We start from the raw sequence: 24,098 nt of genomic DNA, 5'->3' as shown, positions 1-24,098 counted from the left end.
TTTTTTCCCACAGAAAAATACAGTGGTGGGGAGCCATTAATATGAAAATAAAAGCCACCTATATTCATACAATTCAAAGCTTATCAATTTTGGGCTGGAGAGATAGCTTAGTGGTTAAAGTGCTTGCCTGAGAAGCCTAAGGACCCATGTTTGACTCTCCAGATCTCATGAAAGCCAGACGCAAAAGGTGACACAAGTGTACAAGGTGGCACATGCACACAAGGTGGTACACACATCTGGAGTTCAATTACAGGGCTGGAGGTCCTGGCATGCCAATTCTCTCTCTCTCACAAAGAATTGCCAAAAAAAAGCTTGTCAATTTAAAAAATATTTTATTTATGAGAGAGAGAGAGAAAGAATGAATATGAATAGGTGGACGAGGACCTCTAGCCACTGCAAACAAACTCCAGATACATGGGCCACCTTGTGCATCTGACTTATGTGGGTTCTGGGGAAATCAAACTTGGGTCCATAGGCTTTGCAGAATAGTGCCTTAACTGCCAAGCCATTTCTGCAGCCTCAAATTTTTTGACCTATTTTCTAATAAGTCAAGAGGATTTACTTTTTAGGAATGAGTTTTTTCACTATAAATATTCTGAAGATATGGGTAAATAAGTGATATGATTTATATGGCACAAAGCATACTACTTCCAGGATCTCATCCCCTCAGTCATGTTCTACCACTGTAAAGCAAGCACTCCTCAACATTGCACAATGGAGCAAACAGGCTCTGAGAGGTGGTTCACATGCCTCAACTTAGCTATCTGCAAGGAAGAGGGCTTGCAACCGACTCTTCAAACAGGAGGCCAGAGCTCCTTGCATGTCTTTTAAAATCTCTAGAGGCAAGTACTTCCAGTTTAGAAAAAAATTATTGAGAGAGGACTGGAGAGAGGGCTTAGTGATTAAGGCATTTGCCGGCAAAGCCAAAGGACCCAAGTTTGATTCCCCAGGCCCCACATAATTCACTATGTAGTCTCAGGATGGCCTCAAACTCATGGCAATCCTACCTCTGCCTCCCAAGTGCTGGGATTAAAGAGAGAAAGAGGGATGAAAGTGGGGGGGAGGGAGGGAGGGAGGGTGGAAGAGAGAGAGAGAGAGAGAGAGAGAGAGAGAGAGAGAGAGAGAGAGAGAGAGAGAGAGAATGGGCACGCCAGGGTTGCCAGCCACTGCAAATGAATTCCAGATGCATGTGCTCCCTTGTGCATCTGGCTAACATGGGTCTTAGAGAATCAAGCCAGGATCCTTTGGCTTTGCAGGCAAGTGCCTTAACCACTAAGCCATCTCTCCAGCCCTAGACTATTCTTTTTTGGAGGTACAGCAGTTTTCCTGCAAAGCCAAAGGACTCAGATTCAATTCCCCAGGACCCATGTAAGCCAGGTGCACAAGGGGGCTCATGCATCTGGAGTTTGTTTGCAGTGGCTAGAGGCCCTGGCACACCTATTCTGTCTCTCTCTCTCTCAAATAAAGAAAAACAATTTTTTTTAAATAAAAAAGATTAGAGAGCTGGAGAAATGGCTTAGTGGCAAAGGCCCTTGCCTGCAAAGCCCAAGGTCCCATGTTCGAGTCCCTAGTACCCACGTAAATCAGATGCACAAGGTGGCACAAGCATCTGGAGTTCATTTGCAGAGGCTGGAGGACCTGGTGTGCCCATTTTCTCTCTACCTGCCTCTTTCTTTTTCTCTCAAATAAATATATTTTTTTTTTTTTTTAAAGACTAGAGGCTGGGGAGATGACTTCGTGTGAAAGTGCTAGATATGCAAGCATGAGTACAGGATTTAGATCTGCAGAACGTGCAGTAAATGCCAGCTGCACTGGCAGCCTACCTGTAATCCCAGCATTCGGGAGGCACAGGCAGGGCAAGCTGGACTACCCTAGTCAGTGAGCTGTGGGCTCAGCTGAGAGCTGCTGCCTGAGTAAATAAACAGAGAGGGCAATAAAGAACACCAGACATCTACCTCTGGCCTCCATGCACACCCACCCACACGAGTGACCACATACATCCATGCACACACATGTCTTAAAAAAAAAAGTTAAAGGCCAGGCGTGGTGACACACGCCTTTAATCCTAGTGCTTGGGAGGCAGAGGTAGGTGGATTGCTGTGAGTTCAAGGCCAACCTGAGAAGACTACATAGTGAGTTCCAGGTCAGCCTGGACTAGAGTGAGACCCTACCTCGAAAAACAAACAAAAGCCGGGCATGGTGGCGCAGGCCTTTAATCCCAGCACTCGGGAGGCAGAGGTAGGAGGATCGCCATGAGTTCAAGGCCACCCTGAGACTACAGAGTTAATTCCAGGTTAGCCTGAACCAGAGTGAGACCCTACCTCGAAAAACCAAAAAAAAAAAAAAAAAAAAAAAAAAAAAAGAAAAGAAAAACAAACAAAAAAAAAAGTTAAGCTGAGTGTGGTGGCACACACCTTTAATTCTAGCACTCGTAAGGCAGAAGCAGTGGTAGGAGGATCATTGTGAGTTCAAAGCCACCCTGAGACTACATAGGGAATTCAGGTCAGCCTGGGCTACAGTGAGACCCTACCTTGGGGAAAAAAAAAAGGTTAAATGAGATAAAAGATTAAATGAGGTAGTGAAATAGGCCTCAGATAAGCATGAAGATTGTCAGAATATTATTTGGTGCTAATTTGAACATCTTAGTTTCTTGAATCCAGAGCCAATTTTGGCTTTCTGTTTGGTTTTTGTTTTAGATGGAAGAGGGAAACACAGAGAGAAGCTATGAAGAGTAAGGAGACTAACGCTATCTTACAGTCACTGAAGCAGTCAGCAGGCTGTGTGCTCCACTGTGTGAACTGTCACCACAGTCGAGCACAGTCTGCCTCTCAAAGTGACTTCACCTTCAAGGTGACCTGCTTTATTCCTTCCTAAGAGTTCTAAAGCATTCTGTACTTCTACTCCATGTATTAATATTCTGCTGTGTATTATGTTCAATGCTTGATTTGTCCTTCTCTCCTTTCTCCTCATTTCCCATTGCAGCCTTGAGGGCTGTTGTGTGTATTCGTGGTCTTTTACACATAGTAGGTAGCTGATATACGTCTTTAAATATTTTAGTTATTTAAGAGAGCGAGACAGAGAGAGAACGGGCACTCCAGGGCCTCCAGTTGCTGCAAACAGACTTGAGACACATGCATCAAGTTGTGCACTGGCTTACATGGGTCCTGGGCAAGTGTCTTAATCGCTAAGTCATCTCTCTAGCCCAGGTTGGTAAATACTTCTGAAATCAGTATTTTATGAGTGAATGAAAAGTGAATGAAAAACTCTCTCAATAATTTCTTTTTAAAAATATATTTTATTTATTTATTTGAAACAGAAAAAGAGACAGAATAAGAGAGAGAATGGGCATGCCAGGACCTCCAGCCACTGCAATCAAACTCCAGACACATGTGCCCCTTGTGCATCTGGCTTATGTGGGTCCTGGGGAATCGAACTTGGGCACAAGGTGGTACATGCATATGGAATTTGTTTATAGTGGCTAAAGGCCCTGATGTGCCCATTATCTTTCTCTCAAATAAATTAAAATTAAAAACAATTTTTTTCTGAGGTCAGGGGAAGACATTGAATACAGTGCAAGGCTATTCAAAATCTAAGAGGATATAAATAAGTCATAGGGAAACCCACTTTTTGGGACAATGGAACACTAAGGAGCCATAGATTGTTACTAGAAAATTTTCAGTGCTGGGGGGGGATATCTTCCAGTGAGTTATTGGCCAGGGAGGTCCCTGATGCCCCCCAAACATTATAGGCCATTGCCAGAGGCCCTTGGTTTCCCACCGGGAATAGATGGTAAGACCCTATTGCTGAAGACTTCACATACTTGGGCTGCAAGTCATTGAGAAACCCTGCTGGAGCTGAGCTGAAAACCTCCATGTAGACCAGCTGACAGAAAGCTGGAAAAAGCCATGCTGCATGTAGTTCAATGGGAAAGAGAAAAATCACCAGTGAAAATACTCAACAGTGGACATCGCAAGCCTTATATTTGGCCAGCCAGGCCAAATGAGCCAATGGTGTTAATAGTGGCACATCTGTTATGGGGGAAACCAATTGCCCTCTAATTGGACTGGAGGCCCACTCCATGGGAGGGAATACATCCCTGATACTGAAAACCTGCAACAGGGGTAGTCATGAGCCCTAGGGATGTAATGTCTGCTGCTGTCTGGCTAAATGTATATACTGTGCTCATCAAACTGCCCAGTAAGCACTTCTCTTTATTATTATTATTTTTTTTGGTTTTTTGAGGTAGGGTCTCACTCTGGTCCAGGCTGACCTGGAATTAACTCTGTAGTCTCAGGGTGGCCTTGAACTCACGGCGATCCTCCTACCTCTGCCTCCCAAGTGCTGGGATTAAAGGCGTGCACCACCACGCCCGGCATAAGCACTTCTCTTAATGTTCATACCCATATATTAATGCTACTCTCATTTTTGGATAGAGAACTTTCTCTTTTTAGATGGTAGTGACCTTCGAGGCAGAGGTAGGAGAATTGCTGTGAGGCCATCCTGAATTCCAGGTCAGAGATCCTACCTTGAAATACAAACAAACAAACAAAAACCCCAAAACAGAAACAAACAAACAAAAAAAAACCAGTTGTCAAAAAAGAATAAGATCCTAAAATCTGTGATACTCAGATTTATGAATCAAGGGGCTACATTGTGTCATAGGAACAAGAGACTTATGAGAATGTTTCTGGAAGTAATACAGAGTACATTTATTTGAATAGCTTTAGACATCAATTGAATTTTATGTTTATTTAATTAACCATAGTTTACTTTTTTTTGTTTTTGTTTTTGTTTTTGAGGTAGGGTCCCACTCTAGTTCAGGCTGACCTGGATTTCACTATGTAGTCTCAGGCTGGCCTCGAACTCATGGTGATCCTCCTACCTCTGCCTCCCGAGTGCTGGGATTAAAGGTGTGTGCCACCACATCCAGCCAATCAACCATATTTTAAAATGAATACTTCATACCTATAATACTTTGCAACATCCTATGGATGACACTAGACTGTAGATTTAGAGACTCAAAGACCCTGGATTTTTTTCCTGAATGTGAATGATCTGTCTTAATCACCCAAAGGCAGAAAGAAAGGCTAAATCATAAGGCACTATGTTGGTATCCCCTACATTAACCAACAGGCATCAATCTACTAATCACACATATTTGGACTCCTTTCAACTAACCCTGGAAGACATGCTTAAAATAATCCATTGCAGCATTGTCAAGATGCTTTCATAGAAAATGTTAATGCAGGGCTGGAAAGATGGCATAGTGGTTAAAGCACTTGCTTGCAAAGCCTGACAACCTAGGTTTGAATCCCCAGTATCCAAATGCACAAAGGGGTGCATGTATCAGAAGGCCTTGGTGTGCTCGGTCCTTCTCCTCTCCCCTTCCTCTAAATAAAAGAAAACATTCCTGAAATGTATTGAGATAGTGTTTTTGCCCACATACAACGAATGTATCTCAGTGAAACCTTCCAATGAGTTGGAAAACAAAGTGTAAGAAACAAGGAAGAAAAGGAGTTTCCTAATGTTTGATTAGTTTAGTAATTAATGTTTGGTTAGTTTAGTAATTAATACCCAAATTCCCTATCTTTTTATATTTTTGGTAAACTGTAAGTTGTGAAATTCAACTAAGCATATTCTATGCAATACCTGATGAAGTATGTACTAAAAAAATACCTGGTGACCTCAGTATCATCATAAGAATGTATTCCTGCTGTGGTGGTGCACACCTTTAATCCCAGCACTCGGGAGGTGGAGGTAGGAGGATCGCTCTGCTCTGAGTTGGAGGCCAGCCTGAGACTATATAGTGAATTCTAGATCAGCCTGGGCTACAGTGAGGCCTTACCTCCAAAACAAAATAAAAAAGGGTCTCTTTAGTTTTGTTGTTGCATGTCCCAGTCTAGTTGACCAGTGAGTTTTCAGATTCCTCTGGTCTGCTTCCCATTGCCTAGGTATATTCAAATCACAGATGAACAGCTGGGCATGGTGGTGCATACCTTTAATGCCAGCACTTGGGAGGCAGAAGGAGGAGGATCACTGTGAGTTCAAGGCCAAACCTGAAACTACATAGTGAATTCCAGGTCAGGCTGGCTAGTGCGAGACCCTACCTTGAAAAAACAAAAACAAAAAAATCACAGATGCATGCACCACTGCATGTCCGGCTTAGGTGCTAGGATGGATTGAACTTGGGCCAGAGGCTTAAAAGCAAATGTCTTTAACTGTTTAGCTATCTCTCCAGACCTAGAGTTCTAATGTATACACCTTAACTATTGCTATCATGTAAAACAAAGACTGAGATTATACATTTTCTTGAGTTTTTAAAAATTTTTCTTAAAATATATTTTATTTATTTGAGAGAGAGAGAGGGAGAAAGAGAATGGGCACTCCAGGGCCACCAGCCACTGCAAAAGAACTACAGACACATCTGCTACCTTGTGCATCTGGCTTACAAGGGTCCTGGGGAATTGAACCAGCATCCTTTGGCTTTGCAGGCAAACGCCTTAACCATCCAGCCCCATTTTCTTTAGTTTTGGTGATAGGTTTATATATATACAAAAAGTGAATATGTGTAATATGACCACTTCTAAGGCAAAGACTGCATAACTGTGCTTCTTTGAAGTTCCAGCATTTGGTTTTTAATCTTTTAAAACATTTTCACTGATTTTATTTGAGAGACAGAAAGAGAGAGACAGACAGAGAGGAGGGGAGAGGGAGAGGGGCAGAGGGAGGGACGGAGAGAATGGGCAGGCCAGGGCCTTCAGGCACTGTAAACAAATTCCAGCCGCATATGCTACCTTGTACAGCTGGCTTATGTGGGTCCTGGGGAATAGATTTACAGGCAAGCTCCTTAACTGCTGAGCCATCTCTCTGGCCCACATTCTTGCACTTGGAAGAATAAATAATCAAGAGCCAGTAAGTACTGATCACAGTGACTGCTTCAGGTCTTTGTTTACACATAGACATCAAAGTTCTGGCTCTCCTATAGCAATTTAAAGGAGTTATAATTTGTCAAGTTTTTGTTGAGAGGTTGTGGTTGGTTTGAAACAAGTGTCCCTCATAAACTCTCAATGTTTGGTCCCAAGCTGATGGCAATTTGGGAGGTGAAGCCTTGCTGGAGGAGGTGTGTTGTTGGGGGTGGACCCTGAGGTGTAACCCAAGCTTGCCAGTGTTAGTTGGCTCACTCTCCTGCTGCTGTTGTCCAACTGATACTGGCAAGGAGGTGATGTCCAGCTTCTGTTCTATCATCTTTCTCCTGCCATCATGAAGCTTCCCTTCAAGACCGAAAGCTAAAATAAACAACTTTCCTCCTGTTAGCTGCTTTTGGTCAAGTGTTTGCGTCAGCAACGAGAAATGAGAAAGTCCCTACAAGAGAGTGTTGGGAGAAGTCTGGGACAGAGAGGAAAGTGCTCTGGTAGGAGGGTCTTCTTATTAGTAACCAAAATTACATTCTTTTTTTTTTTTTTTTGAGATAGGGTCTCACTCTAGCCCAGGCTGACCTGGAATTCACTATGTAGTCTCAGGGTGGCCTTGAACTCACGGAAAATCCTCCTACCTCTGCCTCTCGAGTGCTGGCATTAAAGGCGTGCGCCACCAGGCCCAGCTCAAAATTACATTCTTTTTTTTTTTTTAATTAATTATTTATTTATTTGAGAGCGACAGACACAGAGAGAAAGACAGATAGGGGAGAGAGAGAGAATGGGCGCGCCAGGGCTTCCAGCCTCTGCAAACGAACTCCAGACACGTGCGCCCCCTTGTGCATCTGGCTAACATGGGACCTGGGGAACCGACCTCGAACCGGGGGCCTTAGGCTTCACAGGCAAGCGCTTAACCGCTAAGCCATCTCTCCAGCCCCAAAATTACATTCTTTACAGTCAAGTGTCCTACATATAACTGGACTACTTCACTGTGGTCATTTATGTAACAATACTTCCCATTTTAAAGCTTTAGTCCAGCAACTTTCAATTCAGTTTGTTAAAGTTTGCTTTAAAAACACTTCAGTGAAGCTGGGCTTGGTGGCACATACCTTTGATACCAGCACTCAGGAGGCAGAGGTAGGAGGATCGTCATGAGTCAAAGGCCACCGTGAGATAACATAGTGAATTCCAGGTCAGCCTGGGCTAGAGCAGAACCCTATCTCAAAAACCCAAAAGTCAGTGAGAAAAAAATCGATCAAAACGAAAATGAGATCATATCAGGGAGCACAGAAAAATGGATAAACTAGGTATACTACCTACAGTTTCATTTTGCTTTACATATTTAGCAAATACTGGACCATTTGCTTCTTGTGTACTTCACTGGAGAGAAACCTCTAATCGTAGCAGACTTAAACTTTGGGAAAATCTAAGGAAAGTATTCATCTTTCCTGATGGCTATGAAAATTAAACAATGCTTCTAATCATTCTTCTGTTATAGTGGATATGACTGGTATCACAGCAACACCTTGAGGTGGAATGTATTCTCCACTGAATGTATTACCTCAATTTCCTGTAACTGCTCCTGATTGGTTGTATACATCTGCTGAAGGGAATCTTCCAGTTCTGTGTTCCGATCCAACAACGTCTTCCCAAGTTCAGCAGCAAGCTGGAGATCTATAACACAACAAACAAGCCTTATAATAAAAGTGAGCTCACATTTTCTATAACCCACTCCTTAAAGTAAGAATGAAGCAAGTCTGAATGCATACATGCCAATGAAATGCAGGATGGCCTAAAAAGAAATTAGGAGTTCTACTTAAAATTCAGTTTGAACTGGGGCCTTCTTGCAGGTAAAAAAAAAAAAAAAAAATTATCTCATGAACCCTTACTTGTAAGACATAAAAAATAGTAATCAGCATTATAATTTCTACAAAAACCATTATCGGAGCCTGGTGTGCTGACACATGTCTTTAATTCCAACACTTGGGGCTGAGGTAGAAGGTTCATTGTGAACTTGAGGCCAGCCTGGGAGCTACAGAGTGAGTTCCATTCCAAGTCAGCCTGGGTTCACCTCCTAGCATCCCATAAAATGGGACAGTAGACACCTATAATTCCAGCATTCAGGTGGAGGAGACAGGAGGATCAGAAGTTCAAGGTCATCCTTGTCTTAACAGTGAGCTGAGGCCAGCCTGGGACACCTGACTACCTCAAAACAAAAACTGTCATTTACTAATGGAATAGGCTTATTCAAATTCTGACAGTCTACTCTGGATCAACAAAGCAAATCTTTACTCTCTAAAGTTCTCATTAATCCAGCTCTGTGAGCACAACTGTCCAAGCAAAATTGGTTGCCATGTATTTCGAACTCTGGCCTGGAATTCACTATGTAGTCTTAGGGTGGCTTTGAACTCATGGCAATCTCCCTATCTGTGTGTCTGGAGTGTTTGCAGTGACTGGAGGCCCTGGCACACCCATTCCCTCTATCTGCCTCTGTATCCTTCTCAAAATAAGTAAATAAAGTATTTTCCAGGTATGTTGGTGCATGCCTTTAATTCCAGCACTTGGGAGGCTGAGGTAGAAAGATTGTCATAAGTTTGAGGCCAGCCTGAGACTACATAGTGAATTCCAGGTCAGCCTGGGCTAGAGCGAAACCCTACCTTGAGAAAAGAAAAAAACGAAAAAAAAAAAAAAAAGTTCCTTTCAAACCAGGTTGCTATACTCCGGCAAAGTATCAGAGCAGGCATGGGTTTGCAAACAAATGTTTCTGTTGCTAAGCACTAGAGCAGTGCATGAAATAGGTGAAGTTCCTGCTTGGCTGATATATTCTCAAGCTATTAAGGACAGCTAGAGAGCAATTAAGTGACTATACCTACAAATGTGAAGCACCATTCAAACGTGTGTGTGTGTGTGTGTGTGTGTGTGTGTGTGTGTGTGTTCATCATAGCAGGTGATGTTTCAACACTGGGGATTATAAGGAACTCCAATAAATACTACTCTGCCTCATGAAGCTTATAGTGTTGGGGGGGGCAGCATGATAAAACATAAAGAACAGTACCCAAGAAAGCATATAAAGCGAGGAGATGCATGAAAGGAGTGTGATGTGAGTTGAACTGTGTGACAAGGGTGATATTCCCATAAAGATTTAAAGGAACTGAGTAAATGACCATGTAGATCTGGGGGAGCAGCATTTCAGGGCAGAGGCAAAACGAGTGCAAAGGCCCTGTGAGGAAATGATGATGATGAGGAGGAGAGTATTATGGGAGGGGAGGCTAACAAGGCTGCAGTGAGTGGAGCATAAGGAGTAAACTGGAGGAAACACCAAGGCAGGACAACTTTGGCAGAAGCTAATTAAGGAGGTCCAGACTGACTTTTTCCCCACATTAGATGAAGCTCAGTGTAAGCTACTATTTAAACAGACTGAAAGGGTTAAAGTGGAGCAAAGGGACAGGACAATGCAGTTATTTGGTGAGAGACAATGGTGGCTTGGACCAGGAGTGGAGATGGGCTGAAGAAGCAGGGTTCCAGCATGTTTTTGTTGTTTGAGGTAGGGTCTTGTTCTAGCCCAGGCTGACCTGGAATGTAGTCAGGGTGGCCTTGAACTCACAGTTATCCTCCTACCTCTGCCTCCCCCTGAATGATGGAATTAAAGGCATGTGCCACCATGCCCGGCTTCCAGCATGTTTTGAAAGGAAAAGCTGTAAGGTCTTGTTAACTAACTTGATAACAGAGTATTATAAGGAGAGGAGGGGAGCTAAATTGGTGATAGTGAACAAATATCCAATTTAGAAAAGGAGATCTCAGAAATGGGAGAGATTTGAGCTACAGCTGAAGGGTGAAGCTGTCACTGTGAAAGATCCAGGCAAGAACTTGGCACATTCTATGCACCCTGATAAGTAGCCAGTAAGGAGAGACATAGGAGGGAGGGTGGGTGAGATGAAATGGGAGAAGCAGGCAGGGATCTGATCACATAGACTTTATAGGCCATGGTAGAGAAACTATATTCTAGGTATGACGGAAAGTCACTTCAGTTCATGTTAGAAGTGTTACTAGAAAGCATTTATGGGCCGGGCGTGGTGGCACATGCCTTTAATCCCAGCACTCAGAGGCAGAGGTAGGAGGATCCCCATGAGTTCAAGGCCACCTGAGACTACATAGTGAATTCCAGGTCAGCCTGGACTAGAGTGCAACCCTACCTTGAAAAACCAAAAACAAACAAACAAACAAAACACTTTGTTGGCACTTGCCAACAAAGTCAAAGGACCCAGGTTTGATTCCCCAGGACCCACATAAAACCAGATGCACAAGTGGCTCATGCATCTGGAGTTATAGGGACCAGAGAGATGGCTTAGCTGTTAAGGTGCTTGTCTGTGAAGCCTAAGAACTCATGTTCGAATCTCCAGGTCCCACATAAGCCAGATGCAGTGATGCAAGCGCACAATGTCGCACATGCACACAAGGGGGTGCACGGAGTTCATTTGCAGTGGCTGAAGGCCCTGGCACACCCATTTTCTCTCTCTCTTTCAAAAAAAAAATTATTGGCTGAAGTGATGCCTTAGTGGATATCTGCCTAGTTTTAAGGCTCTTGAAAGGTATGTCAATAACTATTTTTAAGGTAGAAAATATAAATTTTTCTAGTTGAGGGACCTAATCTTATCCACATTTTCCCTGATGGCAATGAGAAACTCAGAATTTGGTTATTTGGGTATTTATGGTCAGCTCTGCCAGTAAAGCACATACAAAAGCACATTAATATCTTCTTTTCAAATGAAAAGGTAACTGTAAGCACTGCACGGTGGTGTATACCTGCAATCACAGCACTCAGGAGGCAGAGACAGAACAATCATACAAGTTCCAGGTAAGCCAGGGCTGTACAGTGAGACACTGCCTCAAAGAAAAAAAAAGGCATTATGAGAAGCTGAAGAGAAATCAACATTCTGTACTCACAGAGACTGTAATGTGTGCACAGGCCCACAGAAGCCAACACGCTATTAAAAACATAGCATAAAAACATTACCAAATACTGCATAAGTCTTTCCTTCAGGCCTGTGCAAAATGTTAATTCCTCACTGGGAAGGTTTAGAGACTCACAAAACATGTTCCTCACTGGCAATTAAAACTTGAGCTGAAATAGTTACATAAAACCATACACACACGTAAGACACGAAAGTGAAGCAAAACTACTGGTACAAGGGAAACAGGAGGAAGAGGGGAAGAAAAGGTGGTATATCATGTACAATGAATTTACATAACCAAAAATTCTGAAAATTGGGCTGGAGAGATGGCTTAGCAGTTAAGGCACTTGCCTGCAAAGCCAAAGGACCCAGATTCAATTCCCCAGGACCTACGCAAGCCAGATATGCACAAGGTAGTGCATGAATCTAGAGTTTATTTGTAGCAGCTGGAAGCCATGGCACGCTCCTTCTATCTGCCTCTTTCTATCTCTTTCAAATAAGTAAAACTTTCTTGGGCTGGAGAGATGGCTCAGTGGTTAAGGCACTTGCCAACAAAGTCAAAGGACCCAGGTTTGATTCCCCAGGACCCACATAAAACCAGATGCGCAAGTGGCTCATGCATCTGGAGTTTGTTTGCAGTGGCTAGAGGCTCTGGTGCACCCAATTCTCTTTCTAAAAAAGTGAAAAAAAAATTTAAAAAAGATTCTTGCCACTTGCAAAAAACAAATGAAACCTCCGTGGGAATCGAGGCTTACTGAAGACCACTCACTCACTATATGTTGCTGAGACTCTTTAACAGCAGGACAGCTTTTCTGCTCCTGCAGGGGCCAAGTTCAGCCTCTTATTTATTTGCTGTCAGTAAACAGCCAAGAAGAACAAGTTGAGACTGATCTTTATCTCAATCCTTATTTCTAGTTAACAGAGTCCCACCTGGCTCTGTAATCTAAAGGCCCAGACTCCTGAATATTTTATAGGATGATGAGAATTTTGGCAAGTCAAGGCTTAACTACAAGAAATTGGCTGTGAAGTCACACTGTATAATAGGATATTACTTCATCCATTAGTTTAAAGACAAGGACTTCGGTCTTTAAAAAAACCTTTCGCTTCCTGTTGTGAAGCATCTGGCTTCCATAACCAAAAAGAGCCAAAAGCTGGCAGTAAGCCCAAGAAGGTTTTCTAAGTAATTGGGAGGGGGAATGGGAGAATATTGAATGTCCCTTATTTGTTTTTTTTTTTTTTTTAATTAAGGCACAAAAGAAAAGGAAACCATATAGTTTCAAAGCCTGTTTAATCTCTATTTTACAATAAGGATTTTCATTAAGTTGTCTTTTTAAAATCCTATAGAACAGGCCTGGTTTTGGCATAAACTAAAAATGCAGATTTACTGCAAGCCTGAGAATTACATATTGGTGACTATTTTGTTTCATATTCTTTCATTAGTCATTTTTGGTATGTACTTTTTTTTCCCTGAAGCTAGACTCAAACCCAGAAAACTAAGCATGTATATGTATGTGTGTATGTATGTATGTATGTATGTACACACACACACACACACACACACACATACATATATATATATATATAAAATCCCTAGCCCTAATAGTCTATTTTGATAGTGTAAACTGTTAGCTTTAAACAGATACTCCACTCAGCAATATGCCTTGGGCAGAAAAAAAAAAAAAAAAAAAAAAACACTAGTAGCTGAGTGATTATTATTTTTTTTTTAAAGAATCATTCTTCCAGAATTTTGGAACCTTTAAATTTGTTATACTTTTCTCATCTTACTTCAGTTTCTTATAAACAAACCATGTAAATAAAGTTAAAAGATGAGGGCAATATTCCCATGTTCACTGCAGTCTATAGCAGTAATTCAATAATGTTAAGGTTGAAAGCACTTCCTATTACAAAGTCAAATGCGTCATCGTTGCCAGCGTTACTCTAATGGGAACACACAAAATCTGAACATAAACATCAAGGAAAAATGATGTCAGTTTTCATGCCCCTCCAAACAGTGATTCAGCAAATTAGGTGTATATCAGAAATTAGAGATGTATTCATCTCGACAAGAAATCTTGGGGTTCTTTTAAACTAAGATTTCATTTGGTGATCCACATATTTGAAACCTGACACCTAATTCTTAGCTCCCATAGCTCACCAAGTGACAACTATAATAGCAGCTGGCCTAAAAGAAAATCCAGTCTCTGAAGTCAGTCCGCTTTGTTCTCGAGGGGCACATTTCAAAGCAAGCACCATCATTACCTGCAAAGAGGCTCCCGCTGTCCCAGAAAAGATCTACCCACAAAGATTAGTTGTCAGTATCAGCGTGCCAACTCTGACAAAACACTTTCTTCATCAAAGCCTTTCCGCCTGTACTCAGCTAGATGTGTTTCTAACAAGGTATGAATGGACACCAGAATAGACTGAAGTTAGACTGTTTCAGCTATTTTAACTTAAACAAGAATGCCCTAATAAATTTTGATATAGAGCATTATCTATTTAAAATGGCATCCATTGCTAAAGGGAAAAAATTAGCAGTCCTAAGACTTTGAAAATGAGACTTTAAAGAGAGGCTCAGCCATGGAAGCCTTTGCCTGCAAAGTGTAAAAACCTGGGCTCGATTCCCCAGTACCCATATAAAGCCAGATGCACCAAGGGGACGTATACATCTGGGGGTCATTTGCAGTGGGTGGAGGCCCTGGCATGCTCTCCCTCTTTTTCTCTATCCTTGCAAATAAATATGCTATTTGGCTGGGTGTGGTGGTGCACAACTTTAATACCAGCAAGCACTCGAGTATAAGGATCACTATGAGTTTGAGGCCAGCCTGAGACTACATAGTAAATTCCAGGCCAGCCTGGGCTAGAGTGAGGCCCTACTTTGAAAAACCAAAACCAAACAAACAAAACAAAAAACACAACACAAGGGGCTGGAGAGATGGCTCAGCAGTTAAAGGTGTTTGTTTGCAAAGCCTGATGATCTAGGTTCAATTTCCTAGTACCCATGTAAAGCCATATACACAAAGTGGCACATGCCACTTTCATTTGCAATGGTAAAAAGGCCCTGGTACGCCCATCTCACCTTTCTCATTTTCTCATCACCTTGTGAATCTGGTTTTATGTGGGTACTGGGCAATCAAACCTGGGTCTTCAGGCTTTGCAAACAAGTGCCCTTAACTATGGAGCCATCCCTCCAGCCCCAAATATGTATTTTAAAAGAACACATGACAAAATCCTACTAGAGCTGCTTAATCAATCTATGTAAAGAGGCAGAGCTGTTCCCAAACTATACTCAGCAGTAAATACCCACTAAGGGCCTGCAAGTGCCAGCACCCCAGGCTTCTCTAGTGAACAAATTCCTGAATTGCAACTCCGTAACAGCAAGAATCCTGTCTAACATGTAGTTGGCTAGGACAGTGGCCCTATTGCCTAGATGAAAATTTAACATTGAGAAAGCAAGCTCCTGAGAAATGAACAAGTTTTTAAGTTTTAAAATCTGTTACAAGTTTAGCTCTAGCTAGCTCAGCGGTACAATTGTTTGTCTTGTTCCGAACTGAGCCCTGGGTTCAAGCCCCAGCACAATACACACACAAACACACAATGTGTAATTTAGCAAAATTCGGGGAAAAGATGCCCTCAGGGCTGGAGAGATGGGTCAGTGGTTAAGGTGCTTGATTGCAATGCTTTATGACCTAGGTTGGAATCCCAGTACCCAGTAAAGTCAGATGCACAAAAGTAGTGCACCCATCTGGAGTTACTGTGCAGTGGCTAGGGGCCCTGGTGCACCCATTCTCTCTCTCCTTGCAAATAAACAAATAAAATGAAAGATGCTCATGGAAAATGTTAATAAAAATAAAAATTAAAAAAAAAATAAAGAGCGAAAAAAAAATAAAATAAAATGAAAGATGCCTTTATCCATACTACAGTCTTTGTAGGGGGGTATATGTACAAGTTTGGATAGGTGGAATGTTACATCTTCTATCTGTACCCCTTATCATGGGTTATGGCGAAGTCCACCATTGGTAATGCATGTAAAAGCCCTTTGAAAGTACAGAACAAACTCCAAATGAAAGTTGGCAGTAACGAGGTCCAGAGGTTAAGGATTGTTAGACTTGAAGATCTGACAACTTGATCAGAGGTTAAAGAGAATTTCACATATAACCCCAGTATGCCCTGTTTACTTGTCAGAAGACTGAAATATTACAACTGGTTCTTCCTGCTAGCCTCCCACGGGGGAGGGCCAGTGTGGACTAAGGCTCAGATGGAAGCCCGCCATGAAATGGTAATCTTGTGAGTGGTTCAGTTTAACAAATGCTAAAAAGCAAGTATTTCCTATGATATGCTACACAGGATGCTAGATGTGGGAGATTAAAAAAATACTTTGGATGTTTCTTAAATACAGAAGAGTAATTTGCTTGATTATACAAACTGCTTTCACAATGCACGGTGGTCGCTTCATTAGTCCCTAAGAAAGTATCAAAGTAGGCCATCAATTTTATGGGGAAAACCTAAAATAGATGTGTTAAAATGTACCACAGTTATGCCATGGTGGTGGTGGTGCACACTTTTAATCTCAGCACTCTGGAGGCAGAGGAAGGAGGATCACTGTGAGTTTAAGGCCAGCCTGAGACTCCATAGTGAATTCCAGGCCAGCCTGGGCCAGAGAGAGACTCTACCTGGAAAAACCAACCAAACAAACAAAAAAAGTGCCACACTTTTGGACATAGAGAAATATGGTGGCTAACAGGCATGGTAATTACTAAAATACCTCAACCCTATAGGCACAGGAGAACCACTTTGGCTTAAGTCATTACACACTAGTTTAAGAATTCGCCCTCTCAAAAAAAAAAAAAAGTGCTTGTTTTTTTTTTCTTCTGAGTCACTTAAGTCCACATTCTTTTCTGCCAAGTTCAGTGGTAACATGAACAAGCACCACCATCATTTAATAGTCAACTAAACGAGACGCTAACTTTCACAGCAAGTTTACAGTTGAAATCACTGATTTATACAGAACAGCAAAAACAGAGGACGCGTCTGAGAATTTCTGAGGATTATTCAGCATAGTGGTTATGTTTTGTCTGGAGTCTGAGGTAAAACCTAGCTCCCCTAGCTGTACCTACTTGTACTAACAGCATTAATATTACTGGGAGGATTTAATTAAGGACCTATCAGTGTCTCCCAAGTGCTTCCTGCCATTAACATGCAAAAACAGGGGTCTCTGGCTTCACATTGTGGGCTTGTTCTCAGGAGGCACCATACAAAAGAAAGCCAAGGAGGGTAATTTTTAATTAAAAGCAAGGAGCGCCAAGCGAAGGAAGTGATAGAAGTGTCTCAAACAGTTTCACCTGTCATCCGGTAAATTATGCAAAACTAAAAGGAAAACAGTTTACACAGCCAACGGAGAAAGTTGTAAGATGAACTGAAGAGAGAGGTGATTGAATAATCTACAACTCTTCGTTCTGAGTGTGTGGGGTCATCAACAGTTGCTCCCAAGCCACTTCTTTCAGCCTCCGCTTTCTCATCTATTAAATAAATGGTGCGGATTAAGCCGGAGCAGGCATGCATGCATGCAGAGGGTTTGAAACGGCTCCTGCCAACCAGCACCCTAGCACCTGCGACAGCTCCCAGCCCCTGTGGACCACTAAAGGCGCATTAGAATTCGCCGGGGTAGGGGTGGCAGGCAGCGGAGTCACAGCCTCGGAAGGGGGTAGCTTCCTGGGTTCTAGAGAGGGTACGCAGGTTCGGAGGAGACACACAGGATTAAATCAGGCGATCCTGGGCAGCCCGTTGACAAGCCTCCTTCAGTGCTGCGCACCGGCTTCTGCCCGCGGTGGGCGGATGCGCTGCAGGTGAACGCGCTGCGGTCCCGGCACCCGCATCCCCGATGCCGAGCGGGCGAAAGCAACTTTCGGGCACTTTCGCGCCGGCAGCCTCCCGGGCCCGCCGGCCCACCCGCGGGGCGACCTCGCCCTCACCTTGCTGGAGGTCCCGGTGGTCGTACCACGGCTCGTCCTCCTTCATCTCAAACTCCTCCACCAGGTTCTCCGCCAGCATCTCCGCTGGGTCTTCCGGGGGCAGCGGTCCCCGCCGCCGCCGTCCCACCTCGGCCGCTGCCCCGGGTGGATCCCCGGCCCCGCCGCCTTCAGCCAGAGCCGCCTTCGGGCGGGACGCGCCGCCGCCCAGGCTCCGCCGCGCCGCCTCCTCACAGCCACCCGCCGGCAGCCACACAGTCCACGGGCTCCCAGGCTCGCCTCGCGCGGCCCAACAGACCCCAGGAGCCGCTGCTCGGGAGCGAGCGCCCCGGGTGGCGCCCCGAGCCGGCTCCACACACCGCAGCCCGGCCCAACGTGGCACTTTGGCAGAACCCTCCCTGACCGGCGATGCGATTCAAACCCCAGGCGGCGTGTTGACCAATCGCGAGCGGGCCGCCAGCCGAGTGGCAGTGATCTTACCCAATCACGTCTCAGCTAGGGCCCGCGGGCACGCTCGGTTCCGAAGGCATTCAGCCAATGGCGGCTCCGGAGGAAACAAAGAAGGCGGGAGAAAGGGGGAAAGGGGTGCGGCCGACGGCCCCGCCGCCTCGCCTGCGTTTTGTGTCCTTCGCCACAGCGTTCGTGTCCTGCTTGTGGAGACGGCGTGGGTGGTGGGTGGTCCCCGCGCGGGCCAGGCGGCGGGCGAGGTGTGCGCACCCGAGGGCCGCTGGGCCGGGGGCGGACGTGTAGGGCAGCTTTCTTGTCCAAGGCAGCCCCGGAGGATCTCGGAAGCGCCAATTCCGCCGTCCCGCGGGTCTTCCTCGGACCCGCCCGCCCGCTCTGAGGCGCGAGGCTCGGGGCGTCCGGGGCTGAGAAAGCGCCGCTCAGCGTTAGCTGCGTCCTCCTGCGTGTCCGCGAGCGCTCGCCTCCCAGGGGGTGGGTGGATGGGTCTGCCCCCTTCTAAAACGGTGGCCACCCGTCCCCTGGAGAGCTGGCTGGCGGGGGACAAGTTGCGAGCCGTTGTGCCGAGGGTTTTGACGGTTGCTAGGCCGCGAGTTGAACGCCCGGAGCGTGGCCTGGCGGAGGGAGCGGGGCTGCGGTGTCCGCGGGCGCGCCAACGCCACTGGAAATGCGCTGCTCGTGGGTTGAGCCCTGGGTATGATCACGTAGGCCCGAACCAGGAAACTATCTTAAACGGGGCGAGGGGAGGTCAGTGTTCTGGCCCTGGACGTAGGGGTGCATCTGTTTGTTAGGACCTGAGTGCTGCTGTGCAGCCTTTATGGAACAAAACAATGGTAACAAAGCCGGAGGGAAGAGGAGTTCAGTTCTCGCCTAGGACTGCAGTGAGTGTATAGGTGTTGGCCGAAGTTGGGCATTCACAAACTCCTTCCCACAACATAGGGAGAGGTACCAGAACTAAAATGGGAAGCAGGGGCTGGAGGGATGGCTCAGCGGTTAAGGCGTTTGCCTGCAAAGCCAAAGGACCTCGGTTGGATTCCCCAGGACCCACGTTAGTCAGATGCAGAAGGTGGCACATGCATCTGGAGTTCGTCAAAGGCCCGAACCTCTTATCCTTAAGGAGGACTCAGTAAAATAGTAGAAAAACCAAAGACCTAGAATTAGAAATCCTAGGGTGTTGCCACCCTTGGTACTAGCAGAGAACTCTTGAGTAAAGCAGTTTGGCGATGAGATGACAGAGTCTTGCTCAGAGTCGTGAGAATCAAACTATAAGCAGTTCTGCGCCTGTAAAGCTGGGTTGTTTTTGAAATTGTTCAAGTTCAGGTGTCCTTGAGAACCATTATGAATGGCAAGATAATATCCCCCTTGTTTTTCCTTTGTTTCCCTCTCCCCACTCCTCTTCTCTTTAATCTCTTCCTCCTGGGGATCAAAATCAGGGCCTCATAAATGCAAGGCAAATTCTACCACAGCCTTAGCCCATGAGTATCGAGATGAGTAACAGTAACTACCTGTTGATGATGTATCTAGAGTAATATAAGTAAATGAGAGAGAAAGGAAAACAAAGCTCCTCCCCCAAAAGAAATAACAGTGTTAGAAGATAGTATTACCTGGATGTGTTGGCACACATCTGTAATAGCACTGAGGAAGTAGAGGCAGGATTGTGAGTTTAGGTCTAGCCTCGGCTACCCAGGGAGACCCTGTCTCAAAAAAAAAAAAAAAAAAGCAAAACAAGAAAAGTAATACTATTAAAAGAAGACGACAAACTCAAGAGAGAAGTGGGGGGCCGTGGACCGGCCACGCCAGAGACTCTTGTTACTGCAAGAGAACTCCAGATGTATGTGCCACTTTGTGCATTTGGCTTTACTTGGGTACTGGGGAATCATACCTGGGCCATCACCTTTAACCATTTAGCCATGTCCCCCAGCCTGCAAGTCCCTTTCTGCCCCAACCCAACCAGGTAGAGTCTCACTCTAGCCCAGGTTGACCTGGAACTCACAGCAGTCCTCCTACTTCTGCCTCCCGAGTGCTGGGATTTTAATCCCTTTTAGGGATTAAAGTGCCTGACCTCTTTCTCCCGCCCCCCCTGCCCTTCTTTTGAATACAGATTATTAAGAAGCAAGATATAGTTGGGCATGGTGGCACATGCTTTTAACCCCAGCACTTGGGAGGCAGTGGTAGGAGGATCTCTCTTGAGTTCTAGGTTGAGACTACATAGTGAATTCCAGGTCAGCTGAAACACTACCTGGAAAAACAAACAAAAAGCCCAAACAACAGCAAAAGAAGCATCAGCAGCAAGAAGTAGGGGGAAAAGGGAGGGGAGAAGCAAGATTTTGCAGATCAACTTTTTGTTGCTATGTTAAAAAAAAAAAATAAAGAAAGGCCAGGCATGGTGGGGGCCTTTAATCCCAGTGCTAGGGAGGCAGAGGTAGGAGGATCACTGAGTTCAAGGCCACCCTGCAACTACATAGTGAATTCCATGTCAGCCTGGGCTAGAGACCCTACCTTGAATGCCCCCTCCCCCCAAAAAAGAAAATTAAAACTAATCCCCTGTAAAGCCTCTTGTGTCCAGAAAAATCAATCTTCAGGTGGAACATTAGTCCAGGGACAAAATGAGAATGTAAAACCAGTGATCTTAATCACTCCAGACAGAACCCTTTGGAATGGGTTTAGGGCTTGCTCATGGCAGTCTGGAAGCTGAAGATCTGGAGTCATGCACTTGCCTGTGGTCACTGATCCGAACAATTCAAAGTACCAGCTGTTTTTCTGTGACAAACAGAGCCCATTTTGACTCCAAATGGAAAAAAAAAAAAATTATTCTAAAAAGAAAGAAAACAAAAAGGGAAAGAAAGCCTCACAGACACATTTTGGGGCATGTTTTGGGTTTTTTTTTTTTTTCAAGTATGCTATTTTCAGAAATCTTTTTCCCCCTGCAAAGTCAGAACAAAAATTGCATTGAAAAAGTGGCTTTAGCCTTGAGTGCTAAAAGCTCTGCTTTAGAAGAGCCTTCATTATTCTTTTAGTGTCTGCTTACCCTAAACATAGAAGCACTAAATAGTGTTTTCAGGGACAATATCATTTGATCTAAAAGTAGGTTAGTGAATGACTATCCAGGCTGATTCTAACGGGAGGGCTTGGTAGTCACCTAATCATTTACCAGTATTTAGTGCTCTTTCCCAGCCTAATCACACTAATCTGTTGCCTTAATTTCTTCTATAGAAACTATTCTGTAAAGAGCCACCTTCAGAAATTTTCTTGTTCCACTTTGTATGGCTGGAGGAAAACCATGGCAAAGTTTTTAGATAGGCCTACAGAAGATTGTGAGTGGTGATTTTCTGTTTGCTACTGAAATAAGGATTTACTAGAGTGAATACGAAGGAAAATATTGATGGGCCTTTTTGCCAAGGGAAGTAAGGAAGATGCTACTTCACTCAACATACATAATCAGAGCTCATACAACAGCATTTTCCATAATGCTATTCAAACCTTTTATTCTTCATTTCAGACAGCCTGGGCATTTAACTTAGGAGTTTATGACACTGCAAAAATTTGAGTTTATAATCACCTGTCTTCTGACATAATGATAGGCTAGTTCAGGAAGGCATGGCCTGCTTGTGTTAGTGTGCCTAAAGTAGCATGAAGAAAAGAGCCTGAATTTCTGTGCGCTAAATTTGTATGTTGGCTTTCATCTCTTACCAACTTGCCTGTTTGTGGCTCTCTTAGTAACAAGATGACCTCTAGCTTCAGTCTTCCTTCTTACTTATGCCAAAAGTAATTCCCTCAGTACAGTTTTCTAATCTGAGAATTACCTTTTAAAGGCAAAAATACTGGACCACAGCATGAGATACTGTAGTACTTGTGCCTTTCAAGTGCTGAGAACTACATAATGATGAAAAAAATCATATTTTTATTTTATCATGAAAGCAGAATCTACAAGTATGTATATGGACGAAATGCCTTCTTTATTGTTGCAGTGCTAGGGATGGAACTTGGGGCCATCCACGAGGTCGGCAAGCACTCTACCAGTGAGCGACGTCCCTAGCCTATGCAAACATTCTTTGTGTGTGTGCGAGTGTACACGCACATGTGCATGCCTGTGAGTGTATGAAGGCCAGAAGAGAACACAGGGCGTCTTATTACACAACATGTTCTCTTGAGGTAGAGTCTCTCACTGAACTCATTGGTTAGATTGGCTGACCAGAGAGCCCCAGTGATTCTCCAGTCTTCGTCCCACATGGGACTGGAGTTACAGACGTGTGGCCGTGACCAATTTTTGTTTTACTGTATTTGCAAGCAGAGAGACAGACAGAAAGAATGGTTGCACCAGGGTCTCTAGCCACTTGCAAACAAACTCCAGATGCATGCACCACTTTGTGCATCTGGTTTTACATGGGTACTGGGGAATGGAACCCAGGTCCGTAGACATTGCAGGCAAGCACCTTAACTGCTGAGCCATCTCACCAGTTCCCCCCACCCTTTTAAGTTTAGAGAGCCAGAGGTGATGGTGCATGCTTTTAATCCTAGTGCTGGGGAGGCAGAGGTAGGAGGATCCCCATGAGTTCAAGGCCAACCTGAGACTACATAGTGAATTTCAGGTCAGCCTGTGCTAGAGCAAGACCCTACCTTGAAAAAACCTAAAAAAAAAAGTACAAATAAGAAAAAAAAAAAACTGGGCTGGAGAGATGGCTTAGCGGTTAAGTGCTTGCCTGTGAAGCCTAAGGACCCCGGTTCGAGGCTCGGTTCCCCAGGTCCCACGTTAGCCAGATGCACAAAGGGGCGCATGCGTCTGGAGTTCATTTGCAGTGGCTGGAAGCCCTGGCACGCCCATTCTCTCTCTCCCCCTCTATCTGTCTTTCTCTCTCTGTCTGTCGCTCTCAAATAAATAAATAAAAAATGAACAAAAAAAAATTTAAAAAAAACTGAAAAAAAACGTTTAGAGAGACTTTATTAGATTAAGAGGAAAGAGGAGAAATTGTGAAGAGCTCCTGCTTATGAGAAGGCAGGAGGGGTAAAGCCCACCTAGAGACCCAAATTAGGGTCATTTATTGCTTCTGTATGGGGGCTGAGCTAACCAGCCACATTGCCAGTTCAGGTTTAATCCTTCTAGGAATCTTAATTGTATGAAAGGGGAACTCTTGCCCAAGGAGGGACTCAGGCTGCTTATGGAAAAACACATCTGTCCTTTGGCAAGAGATAAGGAGAAGCAAGATCTTTCTGTGTCTTCTAGCAAAGTGAAAACTGCATGTGTTGGGAAAAAAGCAGGAAATGAAACAAGGGAACAGGCTCAACAACAGAGACAGGTGATTTACTCCAGAAAGCCTGAGAAGGGCTCTGACCAGGCATGCCAGAAGCAATTTCCCTTAGAGACTAGGGAGTACTTATGGGGCAGTGGTGTCATTGGAATTCTTTGGTAACAGGGTGTTCCATCCTGCCTCTGGGCCCGGGCCACTCCAGGGCGGGAGGACAGGTGATTTGGACCATTCCAGGGAATTGACAATTGAGATGGGTGCTCTGGGTAACTCTTGGGAAACAGAGTTACAATTGTGAAATGGCACTCAAGAATTCAAAAATGGAGACATTCTGGTTCTAACAGCAAGCATGCTCAGCTTTTTATATGGGGTGCTGGGGATTGAACTCAGGCAGTTTCAGGCCCTCTTAGGCTTTCATGCTTGCATGCAATGGCTCTTATCTGATGAGCCATCTCCCTAGCCAAAAATTTGTCATTAATTGACAAATAGTGGTTCCTGCACATATGGATTTAATAACCCTTTGTGTTTTAGGCCTGTTTTTATTTTATTTTATTTATTTAT

General features: G+C 44.4%; 1 protein-coding gene across 1 annotated transcript in view; it reads right to left on the bottom strand.

The window, feature by feature from the left end:
* Cdr2 (cerebellar degeneration related protein 2) overlaps positions 1-18,002 on the bottom strand; it is a 31,405-nt gene extending 13,403 nt beyond the window's left edge. Inside the window, exons 1-2 of the mRNA XM_004670210.2 lie at positions 17,836-18,002; positions 8,476-8,588 (exon numbers count right to left, since the gene is read on the bottom strand). Of these exons, the coding sequence (XP_004670267.1) occupies positions 8,476-8,588; positions 17,836-17,914 (192 nt within the window). The 5' untranslated portion in view covers positions 17,915-18,002. The remainder of the gene's footprint in view (positions 1-8,475; positions 8,589-17,835) is intronic.
* Between the last annotated feature and the right edge of the window lie 6,096 nt (positions 18,003-24,098).

Source organism: Jaculus jaculus, chromosome 12 (assembly GCF_020740685.1).
Source record: "Jaculus jaculus isolate mJacJac1 chromosome 12, mJacJac1.mat.Y.cur, whole genome shotgun sequence".
Lineage (NCBI taxonomy): Eukaryota > Metazoa > Chordata > Mammalia > Rodentia > Dipodidae > Jaculus > Jaculus jaculus.
The sequence above is the reverse complement of the archived record's forward strand: the minus strand, read 5'-3'. Positions and strand labels throughout refer to the sequence as shown.